This window comes from Malaclemys terrapin, chromosome 4, assembly GCF_027887155.1.
Source record: "Malaclemys terrapin pileata isolate rMalTer1 chromosome 4, rMalTer1.hap1, whole genome shotgun sequence".
NCBI lineage: Eukaryota > Metazoa > Chordata > Testudines > Emydidae > Malaclemys > Malaclemys terrapin.
The window spans coordinates 58672261-58700142 of NC_071508.1; the positions used below are offsets into that span (position 1 = coordinate 58672261).

At 45.3% G+C, this 27882-nt stretch overlaps 1 protein-coding gene across 7 annotated transcripts in view; it reads left to right on the forward strand.

The window, feature by feature from the left end:
• TEAD1 (TEA domain transcription factor 1) overlaps positions 1-26341 on the forward strand; it is a 221540-nt gene extending 195199 nt beyond the window's left edge. For all 7 annotated transcript variants that reach the window (XM_054027412.1, XM_054027405.1, XM_054027406.1 and 4 more), the window contains 3 exons: positions 21236-21376; positions 23096-23248; positions 23951-26341. In XM_054027412.1, coding sequence (XP_053883387.1) covers positions 21236-21376; positions 23096-23248; positions 23951-24064 — 408 coding nt within the window. In that variant the 3' untranslated portion in view covers positions 24065-26341. The remainder of the gene's footprint in view (positions 1-21235; positions 21377-23095; positions 23249-23950) is intronic.
• The last annotated feature ends 1541 nt before the right edge of the window (positions 26342-27882 follow it).

A 27882-nucleotide genomic window follows, 5' to 3' on the forward strand; every position in this document is an offset into this window, starting at 1 on the left:
AGCTATTTCACTTAAGGGTATTGTCTGCCTTGCAATCCAAGGTGTGATTGTTGCTTGGATAGACACATGCGTGCCAGCTTTGGCCTGGCTAAAAATAGCATTGTAGATGTGGTAGCTTGGGCTTCAGTAACAAGAGTAGGTGCCCTGGGTCTCCAGGGTGCTTGTGCAGCCCATGCTAAGGCCCATGCCATCCTATCTATGTGACTATTTTTAGCCATGCTGTGTGGATAAAACTAGCCTGGATATGGCTCCACGGGCTGCATTCATGACTCAGGTTGGAGACTTACCCAGAAAATGCATTGAACAAAATGTGCCATACTCTTTGCCAATGTCTAGGGCTTGCAGAGATCAGGGTTGAAATCCTGGTCTCATTAAAGTAAATGATATAACTTTCATTGACTTTAATGGAGCCATGTTTTGGGCAGAGTTTGCTGAAGAGGGGTTGGATTTTTATTGTCTTGAAAATTGGTATTAAATTCCAATTTAATTCCAATGCTATTGTTTATGTTAAGTAATGAGTGTACCTCCTAGGACAGACTCATGGGTGATAAAACACCAAACTGCCCATTCAGCACCTTCAAAACACAGTGTTAATTGCCAGGATTTCAAGCTTTACTCGGCTAAATCTTAGGTTTCAGCAGCACTTCTGTTTCTGCTGCCCCCTTTTTGAGTGGGTATTTGTCTCTAAGGATCAAACTTTCAAAAGAGGGTGTAACTTACAGTCCCCCAATAATATAGGTACCCCTTCCCAAACCCCACCTTAGTGCTAACACATGCTTGTACAAGAGAGTCATAGGTTATGCAGGTTGGACCGTATGCTTACAGTTACACTTCTGTATTCACACATGGGGGTTTTATGGGTACATGAGGTATACACCCATTATCCCAACCCACTGACAATTTAAATATTTTAATAGGCATTTTCCAAAAAGGACCTTTAAAACCCCCAGAGGAACTGGACTAGTTTTAAAGGCCTAATTACAGTTGAGGAGAAGTTGGTGTGAAATCATTACAAATGGAGATGGTAGTGCACGTATAGTTAAGGTTCCCCAACATTTGCCATTAAAAGACCCTGTTTTCAGTTGCTAATATCTTTGCCAAACTTTAACTATTCAGGCTGAAATTGTCCATGCCAGGTGTCTGCCTCAGGGTGAGTTTTTTTGCTGTGTCACCAGGTGCAGTAAGTGAGAGCAGGAAGACTGTCTCTCTTGCCAGGGCAGCCTGGCTAGCAGAGGGGACAAGAGCCAAACCTGGAGGGTGGGGTGGTAGATTGGAACATGGAGCCTGTGGGAGGGCAGCTCTGATGAGTAGACAGGGGCTGGCTAGCAAAGAGACCAAGAGCAGAAGCTGGTGGGGAAACGCGGGTGGATGAGGAACTGAAATCAGAGGAGAAGACAGGATGGGGAGACTGGGAATAGCCAGGCAAGTAGAATTGGTCAAGGAGTCTGGGAGGGGGAACTGGGATGAGGAGCCCGAGGAGGGTGACTGGGACTGGAATGAGGAGCCCGAGGAGTGGGGGGACTGACTGGGACTACCTAGGTGACTGGGACAAGGAGCCAGAGATGGAAGGAGTAGAGACATGACTGGGGCATGGGCAGAAGCAACCAAGCTTGAGGGAATAGGAACAGAAGAGTCTGTGATCCCCCCAGCATAGTCTACTCCAGAAACTAGAATGGAACCCAAGATTCCTGAGTCTCAACATTCCACTGCAGTCAGAAGATATCTGTGAAACTTACAGGGAAAACATGTCTCTTGTCTCCCTCTAGTGCTGGTCTACAAAGAGGATGACAACCTACTACTACTATCAATTTCTCTGTTAGCTCAAGTGTCAGAGGTCTGTGCTGTGCATCTAGAGGATCCAGCACCTATGATGAATCCTGTTGGTGAAAATATGGTTCCACATGATTAAATTTCTCAGGGGGTTTCAGAGTGGTTTTGTTTTGTTTTGGTTATAATTCTAAAATTCAATTTAAAAAACTCAGGTAAAAGAAATGCATGGTTGCAAAGTTGAGCACTCAAAAGTTAGTAAATGTCAGAATTAAGGTTGCCTGCTGACCACAGTGGGAGGAACCTATGCAACCTTAATTCAGCCCCTTTGTGCATATGCATTATGATACAGACATTAATTACATGATCACATCCTATTTTTCCAGAGAACTGATGCCTCACTAAGTGCACAGGATGAACCTGCTCTTGGGATGAATCAGGGTGGTGTAATGAAGGAGTGTTGTCTGTATGACACCTGCCTCATTTGTTGCAGAAGCTGGAATATGTGTAGTGAATGAGGCAGGGAATTGGAGAACGATAAAGGATGTGCTCATGATTAAGACAAATGATTACTGCCCTGGAGCACTGGAATCTGTTCCTGCCTGTGCCAGTGTTCCTGTGAGATGCTGGGCAACTCACTTAAATCAGACTTTTTACAGGTGGCCACTAATTGTGTATTCCTCATTTTTTGGATGACTGATTTGAGATCTGAACTGAGTTGCAGAGTTACTGAGCACCCACAGTTGCAGCTGAAGTCAATGGGAGCTGTGCTTTGAACGTGTACACTGAAAAATCAGGTCCTAGGCATCTCAGATGGGGCACCCAAAATTAGTGGACAGTTTTCATAGGTTCATAGATTATGCGGCCAGGGGACCACTGTGATCATCTAGTGTGAATTAGCTTTAATCTCTCTGGGTCTCAGTTCCCTATCTGCTAAATGGGAATAATACAACCTCACCTCACAATGGTGTTGTGAAAATAAATTAATTAATGTTTGTAAAGAACCAAGATTGTACCATGACAGCACCATTTTTTCCCATAAGGAAATCAATAATAATTGTGTCTTTGAGACGGGGTTTGAATAGTATGCAGTAAATAAAGCCTAGGGGGACACATTGAACGTTGAATAGCTGCTCATTAACTGTGCACAAGAGGCGGCAGGAACCTGTGGCAAAAATATGTGATCATATCATTAAAAACTGCTTAAGCAAAAGGGGGCTGAATTAAGCAAACTTAATGGTATTTTAACCTAGTTTTTTGTGTGTAATAATATACAGATTAGAGAACATGTGATACCAACATTCTTGTTGGTTATATATTAAAAATATTGATGAGAATATATTTTTGAATCATGAACTTATAATAGGTTCGAGGATTTACTTTTTCCTGGGTTTAGCTAAAGCAGAAGTGAATGGGCCAGTGTTAGAACAGTATTATGTGTATAACAAAAGCCATGATTCATGTTCCTATAAGAATACTTTGCATCAGTCCTTTTCGGCTAGAAAAGTATGTACAATGAATGATACACAGCTAGGTAATTAGTCATGAGAATTAAATCCCAAACTGGCAGATCTCTTTTCTTAATTTTGATCATGATATGATGATACTACAAAAAAAATGATTTTAATGTCTAAAACGGTTGGCCCATGCACAAGTATTACTACTAAAATGCTGGCAAGGTCTAGGTATCATCAGTAAATGCTGGGCAACCCTGACTTCTCGGAACACTTGTGGAATTTTGAGGTCATGAATTTTTTTTAAAATGTTCTCCTATGCCCCTGTTCTTTTTTCCCCTATTTTTCAACATGTGCATGTATGTACAGAGACACACACATACACTCTTATGAGTCAATATCAGCCATTTCTCTCTACTTTAAGAAATACAACTCTTCACAGGTACCCTTAATGCAGTGTATTTCTGCTAATTCTTAGCATTCTCTCCCTTTCTTAGCAGCTGCACCCCTTCCATCATTTTTTTGTCTCCCACCCTCTCCTGCTCCTTACTATTAAAGCACAGATTGCTGAGCCCTGTACAAAATGCAGGGGAATACTTAGTTTTTTGCCTATTGAGAGTATACAATCAAAACAGGCCAACAAGACAATACAGATAAACCTCTGGATACCTACAGGAAGGATGGCAGTACTGCACTACTTTAAATGATCAGGTGCACAATCACACTGACCGTTTCCATTGCTTTTTTAGGCTTGGTGGAATTAATGTAATTAAAAAGTGGGATTTGAATGGAGAGAAGGTGGTCTGTGTGTGCCTCAGGAGCCAGGATTATAAGGGCAGTATGGAAGAAAGCCTGGTAAGGAGTGAAGGCAAAAGAAGACAAGAGACTGTGGGCAAAAAGTAAGAGGGAGGAAGTAGAAGAACATTAGGGCAGATAGGCAGGCAGGAGTGGTGGTGGTGGGTGCACCTGAGGAGGTGGAGAAACTTGAACTTGTTGTGGAAGGTGAAGGGAAGCCAGTGGAGGGATTCAAAGAGATGGTGGCATGGTCCAAGCAATGAGTGAGGAAGAGTATTTTATGGTAGCTGTGGTGGTATTTTGAATCGGGGGGGTGGGGGGAGGCAGTGAGATGCAAGGCAGGGAAACTAGAGAGGAATGACCAAATTGATAGATGACCAAGACATAGACAAGTGGTTTAGCCATGGAGACATAAAGGAATGTTCCTTTTATCTTACCTCTCCAGTTAGGGTTTGGGCTTTACAGCAGATTGTTTTTTTAGAATTTTCTCTGTGACAGATATAAAGACTTGCTAAAAAAAAATGGGTTGAGATCTATAAAAAGACACTTGGTCATCATGGAATTTGGCTTTGCAAAGTGTCAACTACAAAGCAGATTGCCATATTTCTCTGCAGGGGTTTGTTTTTTCATATGAATTACATCTAATCTGACATATAACATGATACCAACAAGTAAAGAAGCCCTCATCCTCAATTTTGGTGAAGAATCTGGATGGTGTGTTTTTTGGTCTTCTCCATATCTGTGTCTAAATCTTGCTGCCTCTTCCTTTGTCTCAAATATCCACCCCCTTCTGTCTGTTCAGCGCACTTACCCAGGCCCTTATCTTGCATCTTGAATACTATAATCTACTCCTCTTTGCCCTTGATGTCTACAGCTATTGCAGATGCTACCACTAGACTCATCTGCCTGGCGCATTATGATAACCACCTTTCCCTTCTGTTACCTTATCTAGGGTTACCATATTTCAACAATCAAAAAAGACGACGGGAGGAGCCCCGCCCTAGCCCTGCCCCCGTCCTGCCCTAGCCCCGTCCCTGCCCCTTCCACTCCCTCCCACTTCCCACCCCCTCAGAACCCCTAACCCTCCCCCCCCCACTCCTTGTCCCCATGATTGCCCCCTCCTGGGACCCCTGCCCCTAACTGCCCCCCAGGACTCCACCCCCATCTAAGCCTTCCTGCTCCTTGTCCCCTGACTGCCCCCTCCTGAGACCTTCCCCACATCCTAACTGGCCCTCTAGGACCCTACCCCCTACCTGTCCCCTGACTGCCCCAACCCTTATCCACACCCCCACCCCCTGACAGCCCCCCCAGAACTCCTGACCCATCTAAACCCCTCTGCTCCCTGTCCCCTGACTGCCCCCTCCTGGGACCCCTGCTCCTAACTGCCCTCCAGAATCCCACCCCCTACCTAAGCCTCCCTGTGCCTTGTCCCCTAACTTCCCCCTCCTGAGACCCCCCCACCTGTACTCTGACTGCCCAAAACCTTACACCCCCAACCCCCAGACAGCCCCCCCCCGAACTCCTGACCCATCCAACCCTCCTCCTGCTCCCTGTCTCTTGACTACCCCCTCCAGAACCTCCCTGCCGCTTCTCTGACCGCCGGCCCCCTTACTGTGCTTCAGAGCGGCGTGCTCGGCAGCGGGGGAGGGGAGCAGGGTTGGAGCTCCAGACTGCCGGAGGCCCAATGCGAACGGCCGGCCAGCGATCTGCGGGTGGGGGAGGAAGGGAGAGAGAGGAGGGGACTGGTCTCAAGTTGCAGGGGAGAGGAGGGGGGAAGTGGAGGAAGGGCTCAGGCTGCCGGAGCCCCGTGCGAGTGGCACGATCCGTCCAGCTGCCCTGTAAGCCGCGCACGCTCTGCATGGGGGGAAATCCAGACATTGACAAATTCCCCCCGGACGCTATTTTTAACTCAAAAAAGCCGGACATGTCCGGGGGAATCCGGACGAATGGTAACCCTACCTTATCCTATTTTAATCCCTCCCACCTTTACTTTGTTGCCTACAAATCACTACCATTTGGCACTAGTTTGGCTGGCAAGCACTTGTTCCTAGTAAGAGCACTGTTATCACTAATTTATCCATGCACACCTGTCTCCCTTCCCTCACTCCCGTCCTGCTCTTGTTCATCTGTTTGTTTGTCATGTTTTGTCTGGATCTTAGGGTATGTCTACACCCAGCCGCTAATTCGGCGGCTGGCAATCGAAGTTCTGGGTTCGACTTATCGCGTCTTGTCTGGACGCGATAAGTCGAACCAGGAAGTGCTCGCCGTCGACTGCGGTACTCCAGCTAGACGAGAGGAGTACCGCGGAGTCGACGGGGCAGCCTGCCTGCCGCGTGTGGACCAAGGTAAGTTCGAACTAAGGTACTTCGAACTTCAGCTACGTTATTCACGTAGCTGAAGTTGCGTACCTTAGTTCGATTTGGGGGTTTAGTGTAGACCAAGCCTTAGATTGTGAGTTCTTTGGGGCAAGGATTTTCTTTTTGTGTTACTACTTTGCACAGTGCTTAGTGCCTGTATAATGGGTCCTGATCCTTGTTGAGAATCCTTAGGTGCTACTGCAGTAAAAATAATAGTAATTTGGTTGTGCATTATGGGCCAGATCTTGCTCCCAAGGAAAGCAGCTTTGAATTTGACCATTAATTTCTGCAGGAACAAGAACAACCCCTAGGAGTAAATACATCTAAAATGAGTGAAAGACTCGTCTTTGGATAGTCACACAGTAGGAAAGAATAATCATTATAAATTAATGTCTGGCTTTATTGCTTTCTTACTCTGCTACATTAACTACCTTAATTTTAAATGCTTTCAGTAGTTTGCATTATGCTTCAAACTGATGAAAGCTTGGTCATATGTCAGTGCAACTCTGTGAAACAGAGAATGAAACTCATCTGAAGATGTCTGGGTGATATTAATTGATTATTTTTTTTAATGAATGCCTCCATTTGCAGGAATCTGCAATGCAAACAAGCCGTTATTAGAAAGTAATACATATTATAATTAGGGCAAGCCTTTAAAGATGCTTTGAAGTCCTAAACATTTTTGAAATTCAAATGTGGAATGGAAATAAAGGAATCTGCACAATAAAGGGACATTAAATTATGTCCCAAAAAAATCTGTTTTATAGATGTAAATATATGCCATAATTAGTGGTAAGTAACATGAGTAGGATTGTTGAGTTTATTCCTATTCTTATTTAAAACAGCTGTGGTGTGAAAAATAATTCTGCTTCTCTTTGCAATATGCTGTAACAAACAATTTACCCATGTAGTCAGTGTTCAAAAATGGCTTGTCCGCATGGTTGCCTCCCACCCCCCACAGTTCCTCCCCATGTGCTTGCAGCAGACTTTCTGGATATAGAAAGTTGTTGCTGCTGTTTTTTATCTTTTAAATATGGTTGTTTGGTTGGTTGGTTGGTTTTTTGCAAAAGAAGTGAAGTTTGGAAACCCACCTGCTCACTCACCACTCCTGATTGGCAAATGATTTGCAGTTCACAAATGTAATCTGTGGTGTGGATTAGTCTACAACCAGCATGCAAATGTATTCAGAAGAAATTAGAAATGGAAGAAAGCAGCAGTTCCCCTCCTTTTCCTTCCCCCTCCCCTTTATTTTTAAAACTGGACCCTCTCTACACAGCGATCTCATGTGGTGCTTTTGCAGGACTTCTTCACAAATTGATACAAGGGCATTAGTGCCTCAGAATCAATAATGAGTCAAAAGGGAAGAGCAGCTGGGAGGAGGGAGCAGCTTGGCCTGTCCATCACAAGCTTAACCATGTGGCAGACCTGGAAGCAATTCCAAAGCTGCAATGTAACTATGTGCCAAGGACCCAGATGCTACCATTGGAAAACATTGCTTCACAATTTGGAATCTCTGCCTTTGATTACTGTTCTGAGAGAAAGAGGGGAGATATAATGTGATCATATGAATGACACCTCTTTGCAGTCAGTAGCAGTTAAACCTATAAGTTGTTAACAATACATTTAATTTTAACTACTGAATGTTTGTGTAAATTATGCTGGTTGCTGCCCAAATACCCTTATGTTACTAATAAGTGCTTTTTTCTTTCTGTTCGACGGGGAGAATTTAGAGTCTTTCCCTGCAGTTGTTGCCAATGCTGCCTTTTGGTTAGCCAAACCCATTATGACACAAGCAACCTATCCCCTTCTTGCTGTAGAGACAGAGCAATGATCCATGTGAAGTTGTTGTTTGTTTGTTTGAAGCCAGTTCTGTTTCTGTACGTGCTGTGATGCAGCATGTCAAACACTTGATATTGTTGATATACAAAGTTTTCAGTGCTAGATGCTGGCAAAATACATTGTAGTGATGAGTGAATCTGTTACATTGTATGTGCATTGCTGTACAAAAGGAACAAGTGCTTACAAGCAGGGTAGGTCCATCTCCTAAGACTTGTTCAGCGCTTTACAGTTCAGTGATAAAAGAAAATCTCAAAAATGAAACACATAGGTGTCCTTTTTATATATAACCTAAAAATAAATAGTTAGAAAATGCGTGAAGTTATATTTTTAGTTCACTAATCTTATCATTTAAAATCCAAAAGTCCATTTAAAATCCATTATGAGAAGTGTGGATTACACATGATCTAATATGTAAACATATTTGTAAGCTAGGTTTTAAAAAGTAACCATATAAAAAGGAAGATGTCCCTGATCTTCCTGAACATGTTCAGAAAGTACCAGGAGAGATTTTTGTAGTAGTTTACTTAAATCTCTGTTAACAATAAAAACAAAGCTGGAATTGAGAGTTAAACAGCTAAACTGGTGGAAAGTACATCTGCCCACTGAAACTCCCACCAAAGATTCAGCTGATTCTTGGGCTTTTTTACAAGAGTTGGCCATATGTTGTGACGCCTGGAAATTATTATTTTCTGAGAGGTTTAGTAAACAACTTTATACATAATGGGGCAAATCCTGCCCATTCTCTGCAGGCACGAAATATGTGACTGTTGCCAGCGTCGATGCTAGAACGAACAAATCTAGCTGTGAGGACTTCGATGGATGTGTTCAGTCCCTATATCAGCTGTTTTAGGGCTGATTAAGAGGAGACCTTAAAGAGTGGCTCCCAGATTATGAGGTGCATAGTGGCAGAACAGCTTCACTGCTGCTGCAAGCATTGGGAGGGAGAACTCAGCCTCTGACCCATGATGCCCTTTTCTAATATATTTAGTCATGCTGTGTGCACAGACTAGAATTTGGCTTTAAGTAAAGAAAAGGTAGCAGTGAGGCAAATGGAACCATGATCTCTTCTTTTCTCTTTAACCTGTGAGCCCCAGTCTATGCTAAGAGAGTGTGGTGATAGAGACTATGAGTGGCTGGATAGATATTCTCTCTGTGTAGAAATAGCTAAAGAAATATAATTATTTTTTAAAATAGTTTTCTTCCAGTAGGTCCCACTTAGGGTGCATGTGCCTAACTTTAAGCAAGAGACCAATCCCATCTAAGTCAAGAGGATTTAAGTATCTTGCTGCATCAAAGCCATATTACTTATTATCAGTGATGGAATCCTCTCTCTATGATAGCCCCTCTTTTCTATCACCTCAAACGTCTTCCTTTGTGATGAGGAGTCATTGCTTTCAGAAAGGAAAAAAGAAATATAATGGTACTGATCCTCTGGTGCAGACATGCTCCTTTCAGGGCAGGATTCATGAAGAGGAAAAGAAGGCTCTGCTTCTTTTCTTCACAGCAGTCAACACACAGACCAGCCTCTGCCCTTAGTACTTGCATGCTGTTGCGGCTGGCCAGACCTAGTAGTCAGAGCCAAAATCCTCAGTCATGAGACCGAGTCAAGAGTCAGCTGGGTAAGGATACCAGGAGGTCAGAAGCAGGAAACAAACTGGAGATCAGAACAACGAGTCAGGAACCAGAGTTAGGCTGGGTCAGGAGACCAGGGGGTCAGAGACAGGACAAACTGGAGGTCAGGAACTACCAAACAGATGCCAGGAGTCAAGCTGAGTTGGAATGCCTGGAGATCAAGTCAGGGGAGCAGTAGGGAGCAGAAAGCATAAAGGCAAACAGGGTGAGCCCAGCTGTTCAGACAGTTTCCTGTTCCTGCTGCAGGCTTAAGTAGGGCCAGTCGGCCACTCTGGAACTTTGCCAATCAGACCTCAGGGGCAGAGCCTCACACTGCATCTGGGCTTCATGGATCTTAGGTTAGCTCTTGCCAGCAGGCTGCAAGGTGGAGGGTCATAGGGTGGCTGCTCTCATGAACCTTGCTGGCCTGCATTCAAGACCCATGGGTCATGACATTGCCACCTTCCCTTGTGGCTTCTGTGGAAGGCCCAAACCAGGATGGGAGTGAGAATGTTTGCAGCTGGCTCCCAAGTGCATTCTGCCAGGCCATAACTTTCCCAATCAAACAGGTACCATAATTTGCCCTGCTTAATCTTACAGACGAGAATTTTGTGTACAGCATATTTCTCCTGACCCTGTACATACACTGGTGAGGCTGGTGATTGGGCTTTATGAGGAACTGTGTTCCCAATGTATGGTTTTAGAAGTGAGATATTAAATATAGGGTGCACTCTAAAGATCAAGGGAGCTGGATGGGGTATATTTGTTGCCGAATCCAGTAACGGGCCATGGAACCAATAGTATAGTTTTTGAGAGGGTCTGTCCGTGTGGAGATGTTCTGTTGAAAGCCATATCTGTTCTCCTACAGAATAGGGGGAGGGGTCCTGTTGTCTACATTTGTCTGCGTACCTTTTGGAGTTCTCCTTGCTCTTTTCAAGGTGTCCCTTCACCACCTCTTGGACGTGATGGATGTGTTGTACTAGGTCTGAGGCAGATGTGTTGGGGGAGGATGTGGTAGTTGTGGGTGAAATCAGGTGTGGTATCCATAGTTAATAAAGAAGAGACTGTGGCTTGTGGATGCATGGTCCACATCATTGCACAAGAATTCTGCATAGGGAAGTAGTGAAGACAAGTCACCCTAGGGATGGTTGATGTCATAAGTATTATTTGAGGATCTAGTTGATTCTTCCTTTTGGGCTGTTTTGCTGAAGATGGTAGGCAGAGGACAGTTGTCCGTTGACTGCTAATAAACATAGGGCCTCGTGCCAGAAGCAGGCCCTTGGTCAGAGGTGACATGATCAGAAAGTCCATGAAGATGGCCTATGTTGTTTATCCAGAGCCAGGTGGTTTCCTCTGTGGAGGGTAAGCACGTGCTGGAATGAAGTAAGCCATTTTATAAAAGCAATCTACCTCCATCAAGATGATAATGAAACTGCTGAATTTTGGTAGTTTTACCACAGAGTCCAAGGAAATTGCCTCACTGGGTTGAGAAGGAGTGTCCAGAGATTGGAGAAGACTGCAAGCTCTCTGGCGTGAGATCTTGGTGTGGGCATGAACCTTGCAGGAATCTACAGAGGTCTCTATCTTGGGGCATACATGGGGCCATCAGAAGAAACGGGATGTTAATTGTCAGGTGTTATATCACGCTAAGTATCTTGCAGTGGGAGTCATGGCACAGTTGAAGATCTGCCACTCTCACAGGTCCTGAGGAAACACAGATGTGATCTTTTACAAACTTGATCCCCTCCCAGGTGTCATACAGGTCTCTGTTGGTATGGCCATCTCATAAGACAGAATTCCAGAGATAGACACAAAGCAGATGCATGGGAGCAGGTCCTGGCAGTAAGTCACATTAAGTAAATTATGAGACTTCAGAATGTGGGCTGGTTCCAAACTGGGGCCTTATGGGTCAGAGCCATATCTTCTTCTTCGAGTGCTTGCTCATGTCCATTCAACTTAGGTGTGTGCTCGCCACATGCACCAGTGCCGGAAGTTTTTTTCTCAGCAGTATCCATAGGGGACTGGCTCTGGCACCCCCTGGAGTGGCACGCACATGCCACAGTATATAGGGTGCTGCCGGTCCCCCCACCCTCAGTTCCTTCTTGACACTAGTGATGGTGCAGTAACTGTTGCTGCTTCAACTAGTGCTGTTGCTGCTTGTTTTTACGAACTAGTTATTTCTTGTATTATAGTGAATATCGTTTTCTGTTACTGTTTATAAATCCCTTAGCCATAGTTAGAGACTTCGTAGGTCCCGAATGGGACTTTGCCTCGGGACGGGGCATGCCCCAGTGCCCAGGCTTTAAACCCTGTGATCGCTGCAAGAGACCCTTGCCCATTAGTGATCTACACAGCAGCTGTCTGTGTTGCTTGGGTGAAGGACACATTAGTGAAAGTGCAAAATTTGCAAGTCCTTCGAGCCCAGGACTAAGAAGGAGTGTTATATTCATTTAAGAGCTCTCCTTATGGAGTCAGCCCTCACCCCGGCACCGGAACAACACTCCAACTCGGCGCTGAGTGCCGTGACCTCAGTATGCAGCGCCCCACCGCGACCGTCCACTGGCCGGCACTGGTCCCTATCCATGGCTCTGACCAAGAAGGCTGTGTGAGGCCAGTCTCCAACCTCCCGCAAGGGAAAGGATAAGACTGGGTGTGAACAAGGTCCCATGCTGGGCAACTCTTCACCTATGTTTGGATCTCAAGCCCAAGCTCTGGTGAAGCGATGTAGCCCAACCCACTCCCCCGGATAGCGGCAGAGGCCTCCGTCAGCTCCGGGTGCTGTCCACACCAGAGGCCCTGCAGGCAGCGCAGGAGATCATGTCCCTCCTGGTGCCACCCACACTGGCTCCTGCGGTTCCCTGGTCACGGGGTAAACCCGCGTTCGGACCACTTCTGTCCCCACCTCAGCGGTACTGTTCGCTGTCACGGGAGACATCCTGCCAGTGCTCACCCTCCCGTAACCACCACGCATCTGACCGCAAAAGGCAGATCCAGCTTAGCCCCATTTGGTCCCCGGACCTTGGGCACAGGCAGAGGCTCGAGACACAGCTCGCCGGCCACTGGGCGCAGATCTTTGGAGGCATGCGCCCCCCCAGCAGGAATACCAGTCCTGGAACCCAGAATCTCCGAGACCACGGTACAGCTCCAGGGACCTGTTGAGGGATCGATGGTACCATTCCTCGGACTGTCGCCAGTGAGGGCATCACTGCGTGCAGGCACTTCCTGGAACCGGGCCAGTTGCGACTCCCGGTCCCGCTCCTCATCCTGATACCTCTCTTCAAGCGTGAGTCATAGATCGCTGGCTCTAAGCCGTCGTGGCTCCATCGGGCGTCACAGGTCCCTAAAACCGCACTCCAGATCAGACTCCAGGCGGAGTGACCGGTACTGGTCGGACAGAACCACCGTTCTGCTCTGTCCTGGTCACCTGGGAGCAACCACTCGAGATCCAGCCCTGGTTCGGAGCAAGGTTCCCTGACGGCAGGACAAGCTCTGGTACCAGCACTGAACATTGTCAGCATTGAAACTGGCCCTGTGGCCTCAGGCGCAGTGGCTGGCACCGTGATACCCATGGAACCCATGGGGGTTCACCCAACCCTCCGAGGCCGCCTGCTCGATGTCCAGAGCCTCAAAGAGACCAGCTGCCTCTCTCTCCCGCCTCCTCCAGTGCATGAAGCCTCGGGCCTGAGGACCCCACAGGTCCAAGAGGGAGCAGGGGAACGAGCCACTGGGCCACCAATGGTTGTGGAGGACCCTATGGCGCCGATATCTTCCTCGTCGTCACCTGACAAGACTATAATGGGGTCCCCTTCCCCAGTTCCTCTGGATGACACTAAAGTGCACCAGGAACTACTGAAGAGGGTCGCTGCCTACCTGGGTCTTCAGGCAGAGGAGTTAGAGGAGCCCTCAGACTCTCTTTTCGATGTCCCCTGCTCCACAGCACCAGCCAGGGTGCTCTGCTCCTTCATGATGGTCTCTAAGATCACTAATGCCCTGTAGCAAACTCCCTCCTCCCTTCCACCCATCTCCAAGAGGGCTGAGGGCAAGTACTTTGTGCCATCCAAGGGCCATGAGTACCTGTATACCCACCCTGCTTCCAACTCCCTAGTGGTAGAAGCGGTTAACCACAGGGAGCAACAAGGTCAACCCGGGGCTACCCCTAAGAACAAAGACTTTAAGAGACTGGACTAGTTTGGGCATAAGGTTTATTCATCCTCTAGTTCCAGTTGAGGGTGGCCAACCATCAAGTCCTCCTGGGACGTTATGATTTTAACATGTGGCAAGCCATGGCTAAGTTCAAGTCTCTCTTCCTGAAGCTTCTAGGAAGGAGCTCCAGGCAATCATGAAGGAGGGCACGACTGCGGCCAGGGAGACACTCCAAGCGGTGTCGGATGCAGCGGACACTGCTGCCCAGACCATGGCCTTGGCCGTCACCATGCGCCAGGCATCCTGGCTACTCCTCTCTGGCTTGACCATGGAGGCTCAGCAGTCGATGCAAGACCTTCCCTTTGATGGGAAAGCCCTGTTTGCGGAACAGACGGACAATAAGCTCCATGGCCTAAAGGACTCCAGCACAACCCTTAAAACGCCTGTATGTTCCTGGCCCTCAGGGCCAGGGGAGCCACCCTTGCCAGGAGCCTGCCCATAAGAAATCCAGAGGCTACATGCAGCGTCCTAGCCAACAGCCTTTGCAGGCCTCTCAGTCGAGTTCGACCTGCAAGAAGCAGGTGGGCAAGTGCTCATTTTGAGGGTATGCCTAAGGGTGATCTACCAGACTGTTCCCAGGATCCTCCCTCCCCTATTTTTGCCAGCTGCCTTTCTCCTTTCCTCCCTGACTGGGCATCTATAACATTGGACCGTTGGGTCCTCAGTATGGTGGCATGGGGTTACACCCTTCAGTTACTTTTTACCCCTCCTTCCCACCCCCACCTCCACATCCCTCTTCAGTGATCCTTCTCCCGAGAGTCTGCTCGTGCAGGAGGTAGAGGGGTTACTGCTGCTAGGTACGGTGGAGGTCATTCCTCCAGAGTACAGGAGCAAGAGGTTCTATTCCCGCTATTTTTTAATCCCAAGGCCAAGGGCAGTCTGCGACCGATCCTAGACCTGCGAGACTTGAACCGCTTCCTAGCGACGCTGAAGTTCCGCATGGTCTCCCTGGGCTCCATCATCCTCTCCCTGGATCTGGGAGACTTACACATACTTTCACATCTCCATCTTTGAGGGACACAGACGCTTCCTCCGGTTTATGGTAGGTCCCAACCACTATCAGTTTGCAGTCCTCCCATTTGGCCTACCGACAGCACAGTGGATATTTACCCAGTGCATGTTGGTGGTGGTTGCTTACCTCAGACGTTGGAGTGTCCAGATCTACCAGTACCTTGACGACTGGCTAATCAAGGGCAGCTCCAGGTCCAAAGGGATGTCATGATGCTGTTAGTCACTTGCCGTTGTCTTGGCCTGTTGGTAAACGACAAAAAATCCACATTAGTTCCAGTACAGAGGATAGAGTTCATCGGAGCGGTGCTCGACTCAACCTGCACCAGGGCGTTCCTGATGCTGAGAAGATTCAGAGCACTGACGGGCCACATTGCAGAAGTCTCCGTGTTTCCCCTGACCACAGCCTGCACCTTCTAGGTCACATAGCAGTATGTACATATGTGGTGCACCACACTGGCTCCGAATGTGACCCCCACAGCAGTGGCTGGTGACGGTCTACTCCCAGTCCAGGGACCACCTGAAAAAGGTCATTACCATCCCCTCGACGGTACTTACCTTGCTGCAATGGTGAACCGACCCTGGGAAAGTCCTGGAAGGAGTTCCCTTTGTCAGCACTCCACACTCAGTCGAGATGGTTTTGGATGCCTCGGACTTCAGCTGGGGCATTCTGTTTCTGGGACTTCTGCATCGGCCACGGAATCCACCTATAAGCGTGTCACCTTCCGCGTGCCAAGAACACGCTAGCGGATCACCTAAGCAGGGACTTCTCTCACCACGAGTGGGTAGCCGGCACAATCTTCCAGAGGTGGGGAACTCCCCAAGTGGAGTTGTTCGCCACCAGGCAGAACAGGAGGTGCCACAGGTTTTGCTCCAGACAGGGTCTGGGCAAGGACTCCCTCTCCGACGCCTTTCTCCTGCTGTGGGCAGCCATTCCACTCATCAGCAAAGTCCTAGCGAAAATCAAGAGAGACAAGGCTCAGGTTATCATGATTGCCCCAGCATAGCCTCACCAGCACTAGTTCGGGACGCTATTGAGCTTGTCAGCGATCCCTCGTGGCCCCTGCCGAACCGACAGACCTGCTGTCACAGGATCACGGTCGACTCTTGCACCCCAACCTCTCGTCCCTCCACCTCACGGCGTGGATGTTGCATGGCTGAACCCTGAGGAATGGGCCTATTCAGAAGGGGTCCAGAAGGCCCTCCTCGAGAGTAGAAAGCCCTTGATTAGACAGACTTACCTGGCAAAGTGGACGAGGTTCTCCCGCTGTGCGGCCAAATGGGGCACCTCCCCTTCGTGTTCTTCAGTGCAGTCGATCTTAGACTACCTGCTTCATTTGAGGAACCAGGGCCTGGCACACTCCTCTATCAGGGTGCATCTGGCTGCCATTTCTGCCTTTCATCTGCCAATCGAGGGGCAGACGGTGTTCTCCCATGACATGTCAGTCAGGTTCCTCAGAGGCCTCGAGAGACTTTTCCCTCAAGTTAGGTCCCTGGCCTCTCAGTAGGATCTTAACTTGTGTCCAGGCTCCTGGGCCTGCCCTTTGAGCTTTTGGCCTCGTGCTTCCTGTCTCACCTATCGTGGAAGGTAGCTTTCCTGGTGGTGGTGACTTCAGCCAGGCGAGTCTCCGAGCTATGGGCCCTGACCTCAGAACTGCCATACACTGTCTTCTATAAGGACAAGGTCCAGCCACCTGGCCTTCCTCCCCAAGGTGGTGTCTACTTTCCACATGAGCCAAGACATCTTCCTTCCGGTCTTCTGCCCTAAGCCCCATGAGACTAGTGAAGAGAGGCACCTTCATGCTTTGGGTTTAAGAAGGGCCCTGGCTTTCTACCTAGATCGGACAAAGCCTTTCCGTAAGTTGACTCAGCTTTTCATCTCTACAGCTGATTGGATGAAGGGCCTCCCGGTGTCCACACAGAGGATTTCTAACTGGATCACCTCTTGCATTTGGACCTGCTATGAGTTGGCGGGAGTCCCTCCGCCACCGATCGTCAGAGCCCACTCGACCAGAGTGCAGGCATCTTTGGCGGCCTTCCTGGCACGCTTCCCGATCCAGGACATCTGTTGAGCCATGACGTGGTCCTCGGTGCTCACGTTCATGGCCCACTATGCTATCACTCAGCAGGCCAGGTATGACGCTGGGTTCGGCAGAGCTGTGTTGCAATCGACACATCCGTGAACTCCTAGCCATCTCCGAGGGGTACTCCTTGGGAGTCCCCTAAGTTGAATGGACATGAGCAAGCACTCAAAGAAGAAAAGACAGTTACCTTTTCCATAACCGGTGTTCTTTGAGATGTGTTGCTTATGTCCATTCCACAACCCATCCTCCTTCCCCACTGTTGGAGTTTCTGGCAAGAAGGAACTGAGGCTGGGGGGAACCGGCAGCGCCCTATATACCGCGGCATGTGGTGCCACTCCACGGGGCACCAGAGCCAGTCCCCTATAGATGCTGCTGAGAAAAAAACTTCCGGCACCGGTGCATGTGGCGAGCACACACACCTAAGTTGAATGGGCATGAGCAACACATCTCGAAAAACACCAGTTACGGAAAAGATAACTGTCTTTTCAGGACGAGGTGTCGGCCTTGCAATTTCTGGTTCCAGGGTGGTAGGTCAAGGTAAAGTTAATCTGGGAGAAGAATAGGCCTACTGCAGATGTCATTGGCTTAGGGCCTGGCCCTGCACAGGTATTCCAGGTTCTTATGGTTGGTAAACACTTGGACAAGATGGTGGGCCTCTTCCAAATAGTGTCACCACTCTTTGAAGGTGGTCTTAATTGCCGGGAGCTCCTTATCAAGAACTCATAGTTTCACTTAGCCAGCTTGAGCCTCCTTGAGTAGTAGGCGATGGGGTGCAGTATTTGCTTGGGTCCAGGCCTTTGGGAGAGGACCGCCATGATTGCCAAACTAGAGTCATCAGCTTCCACAACAATAGCTTGTGTCACATCTGGGTAGGCCAATACTGGAACAGTGGAGAAAGTAAGCTTCAACTGCTTGAATGCATGCTGGAATGCATGCTCGGCCTTGGGGGACCAATGGAACTGGGTGTTTTCCCGGAGTTGGGCATTTAAGGGCTTGACATTTTCAGAAAAATTGAAAATGAACATCTGGTAGAAGTTCGCAGAAACCTAAAAACATTGTATGTCACGCACGTTGCGGAGAGGGTGGGAATGCCCAGTCACAAACAGCCTGGACCTTACACAGATCCATCTTGATTCCTTCCAGGGACAGGATGAAACCCCAGGAACTCAGTTCAGGTCTGATCAAATGTACACTTCTCAAGTTTAGCACAGAAACCACTGTGTTGTAGTCTCTCCAGGACTGTGCCAATATAAGTGGTGTGTTGGTCAAGATCGTCTGAGACAATCAGTACATCATCTAAGTACACTGCTACAAACTGGTCCAGTAGGTCTTGTAGCACGTTGTTAATGAAGTTCTAGAACATCGCTGGGGAATTAGTCAGTCCAAATGGCATAACTAAATATTCAAAGTGGCCATAACAAGTCAAAAAGGCAGTCTTCCATTCATCTCCCTTGTGAATACAAACAAGGTTGTAAGTTCCCTAAAGATCCAGTTTAGTGAATATGTGGGCAGCTTCATGCAATCCAAGAACTCAGGGATCAGGGTGGCAGGTAACAGTTCCAGATTATCTGATTTAGACCTTAGTAACTGAAACAGAGGTGGAGGCTGCCATCCTTCCTTTTTACGAAAAGGACCGGGGCATCGGCCAGTGAAGTCGATTTGCAGATGAACCCCCAGACCAGGTTCTGTTGGAGAGATTCTCACCATACTGACAGTTTGGTTTCTGACATTACATATATCTGCCCAAATGGTATCTTCTGTGTGGTAATCGTAGTCCTAATGTGAGTGGAAGTTTTCCGCATTGTTATTCTCAGAGACGTCAACCTAGTTGTGATACTTGTGGGGGGAGTTCCAGAGTTCACTCAGTGCAGTGGTTCTCAACCAGGGGTACGGAGAAGTCTTCCAGGAGTCATCTAGAAAGTTGCCTAGTTTTACAACAGGCTGTGTAAACAGCACTAGCAAAGTCAATACAAACTAAAATTTCATAAATGACTTGTTTACACTGCTCTGTGTACTATACACTGAAATGTAAGTACAATATTTATATTCCCACTGATTTATTTTATAATTATATGGTAAAAATGAGAAAGTAAGCAATGTTTCAGTAATAGTGCTGTGACACTGTTGTATTTTTATGTCTGATTTTGTAAGCAAGTAGATTTTAAGAGAGGTGAAACTTGGGGGTACACAAGACAAATCAGACTCCTGAATGGGGTACAGTAGTCTGGAGAGGTCGAGAGCCACTGCCCCAGTGGGTGCTTCCATAGGGGTGACTACACCTACTTGAACCTTCTTGAGTCTGGGTGCAATGTCCTCTGGTCCCTGGCCATGCTGTCAGTAGACTTCCGACGGGAAAGTGACCTACTCTTTTTCCACTCTGTATCTGTCACGAGGTGGTGAAAGTGCACTGCATAGGAGGCCACTGCCCCTTGCTCCTGCCTCAGGGTGGCCTCAGCCATTCAAGCTCAGTGCAGGTAACTGAAGACAGTTGATGTCAATTGGAGAAAGCCTTCCCCGTTGGACAGTATGGGGCTATGGCCTTTTAGCATGGGGGATGCCCAGTGTAATAGGTCTCCTGCCAGCAGGCTGATTACAAAGCCACCTTGGCCAAGTCAGAAGAATAGATTTGGAGCCTTATCAGAAACAGACAGCGGCACTGGTTCGTGAATCCCTGGAACCACCAGCTGTTCCCATCGAGCTGTTTAAGCAAGGGTATCACAGGCCCCTTTCAGGCAAGCTGCTGTAGGCTGTGTTTGCAGGCCAGTGTTCTCAGTGCTGGGCTGCCTCACTTGGTCCTGCACCTGCTGGTTGTCCAAGGTCAACTGTGCAACTCGGGCCTGCAGTGCTTGATCATCCACCCAGCGGCAAGAGGTCCATTTGGACAAGTCCAGTGCTTCTGGTGGCCGTAAATGTGCTGCTGGGTCCATCCTTGGTCCCGCAGGGTTACTGAGGTACAGACAAGCTGCTATGGCTGAGTTGTGGGCAGCCAGACCTAGTAGTCAGAGCCAGAATCCACTCTCATGGGAAAGGAGTCAAGAGTCAGCTGGGTCAAGATACTAGAAGGTCAGAAGCAGGGGACAAACCAGAGGTGAGGAACCACAAGTCAGATGCCAGGAGCCAAGCTGAGTCTGAATGCCAGAAGATCAAGCTGGGGAAGCAGGAGCCGATAGAAGGAAGTGCAAAGCACACAGTCCAGAGCAGGCTAAAGTCCAGTTGTTCACACAGCTTCCTGTTCCTGCTGCTAGCTTAAGTAGGACCAATGGGACAGTCAGATGCTCTGGGAATCCACCAATCGGACTGAAGGGGCAGGTGCTCACACGGGGGCTGGACTTCATGTGTCTCGGGTAAGCTACTGCCAGCAGGCTGCCAGGTGGAGGGTTGGAGTGTTCCTGGTCCCATAAACCTTGCAGGTCCAGGCTTGAGGCCCATCATGACATATGCCACTCCCATTCACTTCAGTTAATTAATTGTCTGTATCCACGGGCAGAATTAGGGCTCGTCTACACTTACTAGGGATTGCCGTGCAGTGATCGATGCATCGGTGGTTGATTTAGCGGGACTAGACCCGCTAAATCGACCGCAGCTCGTTCTCCCGCAGCTGTACTCCACCTGAATGAGAAGCACAAAGGGAGTCGACAGGAGAGCGTCTCCTGTTGACATAGAGCAGTGTGGACCCCGCGGTAAGTAGATCTAAGTACGTCGACTTCAGCTACGTTATTCATGTAGCTGAAGTTGCGTAAGTTAGATTGATCTCCCGCATAAGGTAGACAAGATCTTAGTGGGCCTATAGTTAAGAGGAACAATGGGTCTTTTAATGATAGGTGTGCAATTGTTTTGCTGCTTATAGTTTGAAGAAATTATCACTTCCCTAAGGTTTTTACTCTGACACTGAACTTAAACTTATGAAAGAAATGTATTTTTACTTATTAAAAAAGAACACCTGGGTTTTTCTTTCTCTCTTTTTTAACTCTATGACAGTTATATTTATAGACTTGCCTCTTTCCCTCCCCACTTTTGGTAGGGAAAAAGAGGTAGGCTGAGAGTTAATTACTGCTCATTACTGTGGCCCTGCTAGATGACAAAGATAACATTCAACATCTGTTACTTTTCCCTGCAGGCTGACTTAAACTGCAACATTCAAGATGATACAGGAGCATTTTATGGAGTAACTAGCCAATATGAGAGCTCAGAAAACATGACAATCACCTGTTCCACCAAAGTCTGCTCATTTGGAAAGCAAGTAGTAGAAAAAGTAGAGGTAGGATGTACTTCTGGATGGCGTGACTCTGCTGACTCATGATATCATACAGTACATTTCTGCCGATGTAATGGCAGTACAAAATGGAAAATGGACTCTGTTTTCTTTTACTTAATCCTCTTATCTCACTTTCCTACCCTCCTCCAATCTTTCTTGAAGGAATGTTTTCCTTCCTGATAGCGCTTAGGTTAGTTTGAGTTACTGTGTTTGTGGTGACACTAGTGAAAGTAAAATCCCAATTACTTACTGACTTAGGGTATCTTTTCCATCCTTCCACTGGCAACACAGCAACGTACCTTCAGCTGGGGAGCCTGGAACTGACACCAGTGCTGATTCCTGCATCTCCCCAGCAAAAGAGCGATGAAGCAGAAATAGGTTTTCTCCCATTTTCAACTGGATGCATCACTTTCATGACGATTCAGACCCACATTTGGCCAGACCTGTAACCTCTTTGGAACCCTATTAAGATGGCAAGCAGCTCCCACTGTCTAGATTTCTGGGTGTTAGAAATGTGTAGTGTGATGGGTTTCTTCCATGCCCACATTCATTTAACCTGGTGAAATGCACACTTTCTATAGACACCATTGGCCTTTGGGTGAAAAATAAGTTTGCAACATTGTTTTCCCTTTGGGGTACAATGGCTGCTTTTTTTTTCCTTTTTTTTTTTTTTAAGGCACAGCACTGTATAGTTTAGTTGGTTAGGTATTGGGGGTGGGGGGTTGTATTGTGATGTTACAATGATGTACCTTGTGTTTAATGTAGCACTCCCCCCCCCCCCATTTGTTAGCTACATTGCAGTTGTGGCACAGTGACTTCCAGCTTAAAGCTGTAATTTTTAAGCATTTATAGAGGCAGTGGCTGCTGTGCAGGCCCTATTTTTGCTATTGTGGTCCCCATAAATGGTGACCACCAAAGAACAACAATTTCTGGTATCACCTCCACTATCCCAATCCTGGCTGAAGTCAGCAGCCCAGGAAATCCAGCCAGCCATTGAAAACTATTTATCATGACAATAGACAGTTGCGGGGTGAAGGGCAGGAAGGCACTGAATCACGGACCCATCTAGCGTGACCAGATGTCCCAATTTTATAGGGACAGTCCCGATTTTTGGGTCTTTTTCTTCTATAGGCTCCTATTACCCCCCACCCACTGTCCTGATTTTTCCCACTTGCTGTCTGGTCACCCTAGACCCATCCCCTTAGTGGGATCTCTTGGGCCAGGTACTAGTCTATTTTCCCTCCTTCCATCACAGTTGACTCTTTTCCTCTGATGCGGACAACTGCTTAGTGAGTCATACAGTAATTAAAATATAACATTAAGATATGGGTAAAATTACTCCCTCTTGCTTCCTTTGTACCCAGTCATCTTTAAACTGCTTTAAAATCATTGACGATCAAGTTTGCTGTGAAGTTTCTTTCTCAATGCATTTATACTCACTTGAGAGCTAGCTTATACAGGCCTCATCCTCTGTTATTTAAAATTAGAAACTTGGAAATAAATCAAGATTGCATATCCAATATATAATTTCCTAAATTAGGCTATGGAAGGAGACTTGTGTGATAAGACTAGCATTTCAGATCAACAACTCCACTTTGTACATGTTGTTGTTTCCAAACTAACAAAGAGAACCAACCCAACATTTTGCATTCTCTCTATTGATCACTGTAGAAATATGTTTGTTGGTAAATATTCTTAAAATGTTTTTCGTTTTCTATTTAGACGGAATATGCAAGGTTTGAGAATGGCCGGTTTGTGTACAGAATAAATCGCTCTCCAATGTGTGAATATATGATCAACTTCATACACAAGCTCAAGCATTTACCAGAGAAATATATGATGAACAGTGTATTGGAAAATTTTACAATTTTGTTGGTAAGCATTTACTATTTTTTACTGACTGAGTCTAAAATATGTTCTGTTTTTGACAGGGGTCAATTAACTTTTAAATTAAGGACCAGACTCAGAAACCCTTACTTATACAAGGCCAAGTGGTCCTATTGACTCAGTAGAACTATTCATGGAGTTAGATCCTATTCAATCTGAGGAAGAGTGATAGAATCTAGTCTCAAAACATAAGGCTGGAACATTGTTTCCCAAAAGTGGGGTCTCGGTCCTGCGGGAGGACACAAAAGGCTAGCTGGGGTGAGACCTCTCAGTTGTTTTCCAGCTTACTTTTTTTCATATGTTTTTAAGTAAGTGTCTAGCTGTTATGATTGCAAAGAAAACCCTCAAAACAGGACCCTGGTATAAACAGTGCAGCGATGTTTGCCTTAATTTGCAGAGAGCCTGAAACACAAGCTCTGTGGTGTAAAGTGACCAGTTCATTTCAGTGGGTGCTAACTCAGTTGCCAGTGGTGATACTTTAAATGTCATCATTGTTAACTATTTCAGTGCTCATCAAAGCATGTAAGAAAGGAGAGGAGTAGCACAGTATGAAGATCTGAAGTTTGAGAAACACCAAGTTACAATTATATTTTCTTCTCTTTTCAAGCCTACAATATTTTTTTAGTGCAAATCCTTTTTTCCAAGTTTATAACACTACTGTCTACCTTTTCTCTCCCCCTCTCCCCGTAGGTTGTAACAAACAGGGATACACAAGAAACCCTACTCTGCATGGCTTGTGTATTTGAAGTTTCGAACAGTGAACATGGAGCACAACATCACATCTACAGGCTTGTAAAGGACTGAGCAGTTATTTATATACACACTTCATTACACTTCTTTATCAAAAACACAGACTGTAAACCTCAACACTAAGTGGCAGTGCCTCTGGTCCAGCTTTCACCCACATTTTTCTAAATCCTGTTTTAGTGAAGTCATTTTTAATGTGTTCATCTATAATTGTAGCTGTGAAATTCTGGTACAGTTGTAAAAAATTCTTTCTAAAACTAAGTGTTCTTCAAATTTGTAAACGACAGTTCTTTGGGAAGACTGTATTTAAGAACCTAATGCCTTTGTCTGTGGAGGCTTATTTTTAATTGTGATAGAAAAATGTAAGACAGAGCATTTGCCATGGGGAAAACTTACAGCATTTATAAGAATTTATTTAGGGTTTTGTTTTGTTTTTTCCAAAATAAAATACTTATTTTACGATGCAAATGAAATTGAAATGAATCTTTAACTATAACTGTAAATTAGTACACAAAGTTAATAATCTTTATAGAATTATCTTTGTAACTAATTAGAGTGGAAGATGCGGACGAATGTAATTCACTAAATTATTTTTTAAAATGAAACATTTTTTCTGTTTGAAACCAAATGATAAATATAGCCTTAAGAAATGCCTGATAGAAACAAGCAGGTCCTAAAATTAGGCAAATTTTGTATTTTTTTTCTCAATGTTAAAACTAATCTTCTAATTCATTAAACTTTCCAACAGGTATTGCAGAGAAAGAGAACATCATCCCTTATACTTAACGTATCTAGTGTATTTTTAAAAATATAAAGTTGTGTTGTACTAATATGGAAATTTGATTATTTAATGAAAAAATGATGGCTCATTTTGCAATAAGTAGGTAAATACTGAAAATTTAGACTTACATTTTATGTAGTCTTGTGTGTGCAGTTATATTTTATACGGACAACTATATTTTCTGTTGAGTGAAAAATTTGCAATACCGAAATTAACAAACATAGGGGGAAACAATTGACATTATTACTGCATTGCGAATAATCTGTAAACTGCAAGCTAGAAAAAGTAATGTGGTTGAGAGAAGAATACGTAGGCCAGTAAAAGCCTCATCAGCTTTAATGTCGCAGGGATGCTAGAAAATCACAACCATCATCAGGCAAAACAGATTTGAAGGGTTATGTTCTTCCTTTTCTCATTCTTCACGATGTTCCGGCACATATATTATCCCAGTTCTGTCTCCAGCAAGACATGGTGCATTTAGTACTAGTAGGCAGGGCATGTAGGACACACCCATCAATACCAGTTAGGGTCTGATTGCCTTTCACATCCAGAATACAGATGTGCAGTGTTCATCCCTCTGATTAATAAACTGAAAAGTAGGTAGTTCAGAGAAGATTCTATCATAGAGTGAATTGAAGAGATTTTAATGCTAGTAAGGATTAAAAATGTAGTCATGGGTGTGAATGGTTTTCTGGGATACACACGTATCCCATGTTCTCTGATTCTTATTGGCACAGAAATGAGGAGAAATGGGTTATAATGGGAAATAACTAGGCTAAAACAATGCAATCTGTTTGGCAAACCACAAATCCTAACAGGACATATCAAACACAGGTTACAAGATAAGATGCATGGCTGCTGCAAACATCCAAAAAACACATTTTTAAGATATCCTATTTCCTAGAGGTGGAAGGGACTTTGAAAGGTCATCGAGTCCAGCCCCCTGCCTTCATTAGCAGGACTAAGTACTGATTTTTCCCCAGATCCTTATGTGGCACCCTTAAGGATTGAACCCCTCAAGGATTTAACTCACAACCCTGGGTTTAGTAGGCTAATGCTCAAACCACTGAGCTATCCTTCCACTCATGATTAAGGCACAGAAATGTGTTTCAACAGTTCCTTTCTCAGCTGCAGTTTTCAGGCATGTGCCTATATGTAATTAGAAGCTTGAATTTGCCTCCAGGTATAATATATTGGTTACAGTTCTAATTTTTATGACACTGTCATTCTAAAAAGTGCCCTCAGTTATAGCCGCATAAATATAGATGAAGATTCTTAGTCAGTATACTGGCTAGAAGAGCAATCAGTATTTGTAATGTGCAGCAAGTTGTGGGTTGTTGTATGCTTGCCTTTCATTGTGTTAATCTTTAATACTGTTAGGATTTACATTAGAGGAAGGGGCCAGCATCTGGGGGGAGGGGTTTGAAATTCCTTAGGCTATAAAACATCTGATCTGTCTAACTATAAAAGGTGGCAAGTATCAGGGGGTAGCCGTGTTAGTCTGTATCTACAAAAACAACAAGGAGTCTGGTGGCACCTTAAAGACTAACAGATTTATTTGGGCATAAGCTTTCGTGAGTAAAAACCTCACTTCTTCGGATGCATCCGAAGAAGTGAGGTTTTTACTCACGAAAGCTTATGCCCAAATAAATCTGTTAGTCTTTAAGGTGCCACCAGACTCCTTGTTGTTTTTATAAAAGGTGGGTGATTGCTGTGATGTCTAGCTGGCATATTATCCACTTGAGGATATTAGAGCTGATGAATCTTTTAGTTGTTTATATTTTGTGAAGCATAAAATTTGATGTCCATATCATACAGTCTCTTAATACGTTTATAACACTAACAATCACATCAAGAAAAGCACTGCATTGTAACAGCCTAACGGTAGCTCTTTATTCTAAGCACTTGGTGTTACAAGTCAAAAACTACTTCTTTTGTTTTGTTCTAAAGTTGTCTCTTATTTAGGTTTTTGAATTGTGATTTTGATGGATTTTTTTATAACAAATTCTTTGAGGAGTATAAAATATAGAATTCAGTTTGCAAAACCAGGTACAGATTTTTTATACAATCTGGCACATTACATATGTCGTAACTATAGGGTATAAAAAGTCACAGTGTTTATTGGTGTTCACATTTGTAACGTTAGGAAAAAGATTTGCATTGTCTTTATTTTACACTTATGTAAATGATCTAAACCCTGCACATGTTCATTCTTAAAAGCCTTAAGTCCTTCAAATGTATATCGTGGAGTGTGTAGTCCAAAAGGCTGCCTGTAAACTGTGAGCTCTTTTGTAAGCTGGAAGAATTTATCTTGTTACTGTTACTTTTTCTAGGAACTTTTTAATTCAGAGCTGCCAAAGCATTACAATATGCAGTGCCTTAGTGTTGTATTAGAAATACCTTTAGCCTCTTACATCAGTTTGATATGTTGTTTTATTAATTGGTTCCGTTTTAAAAAACAAATCTGTTCCCCCTCCACAGAGAAGCTCTTTGACTACTTGGTCTAAACTTTCAGCATAAGTCAGTCCCATTATTACACAATTAAATGTCTATACCAAAATGAAAGGTTACAACTTCATAGTTTTCTGTGAAAAATGAATTGTACTAATAATGCTGCCTTTTTAAATTTCATGACCAAATACTTAACTATTTGTGACTCTTCTGCACTCTAGCATGAAAGTGCCTTTGGTTTGAAATTCCAGCTTAGAAAAGTGCTGCCATAATAACGACTATTTGTAGAGAGACCAAAAATATTAAGTGATCACCATAATGCCTTTGGTTTATTGGAATAAGTCAAAACTACAGGCCTCCATTCATGAAAGAGCATCATTTATGCTAATGTCATTTTGCAAATCACCAGATTGCATAATGCTGGAAAATAATCTATATGCCATTTAACTGTTTGACATAGTTTTGCAACATTGTAACCCAGCGACTGATTTGTTTATAATATAAAAATGATCAGTGATTCACCTTTTTCATCTTTTCATCCAGTCTTGCATCTGAGTAATGTGACGTCCATATAAACGACCGAATTTCAGACAGTGGATAAATGTGACTTTATTATTCTATTCTGATAAATATTTCAATATCT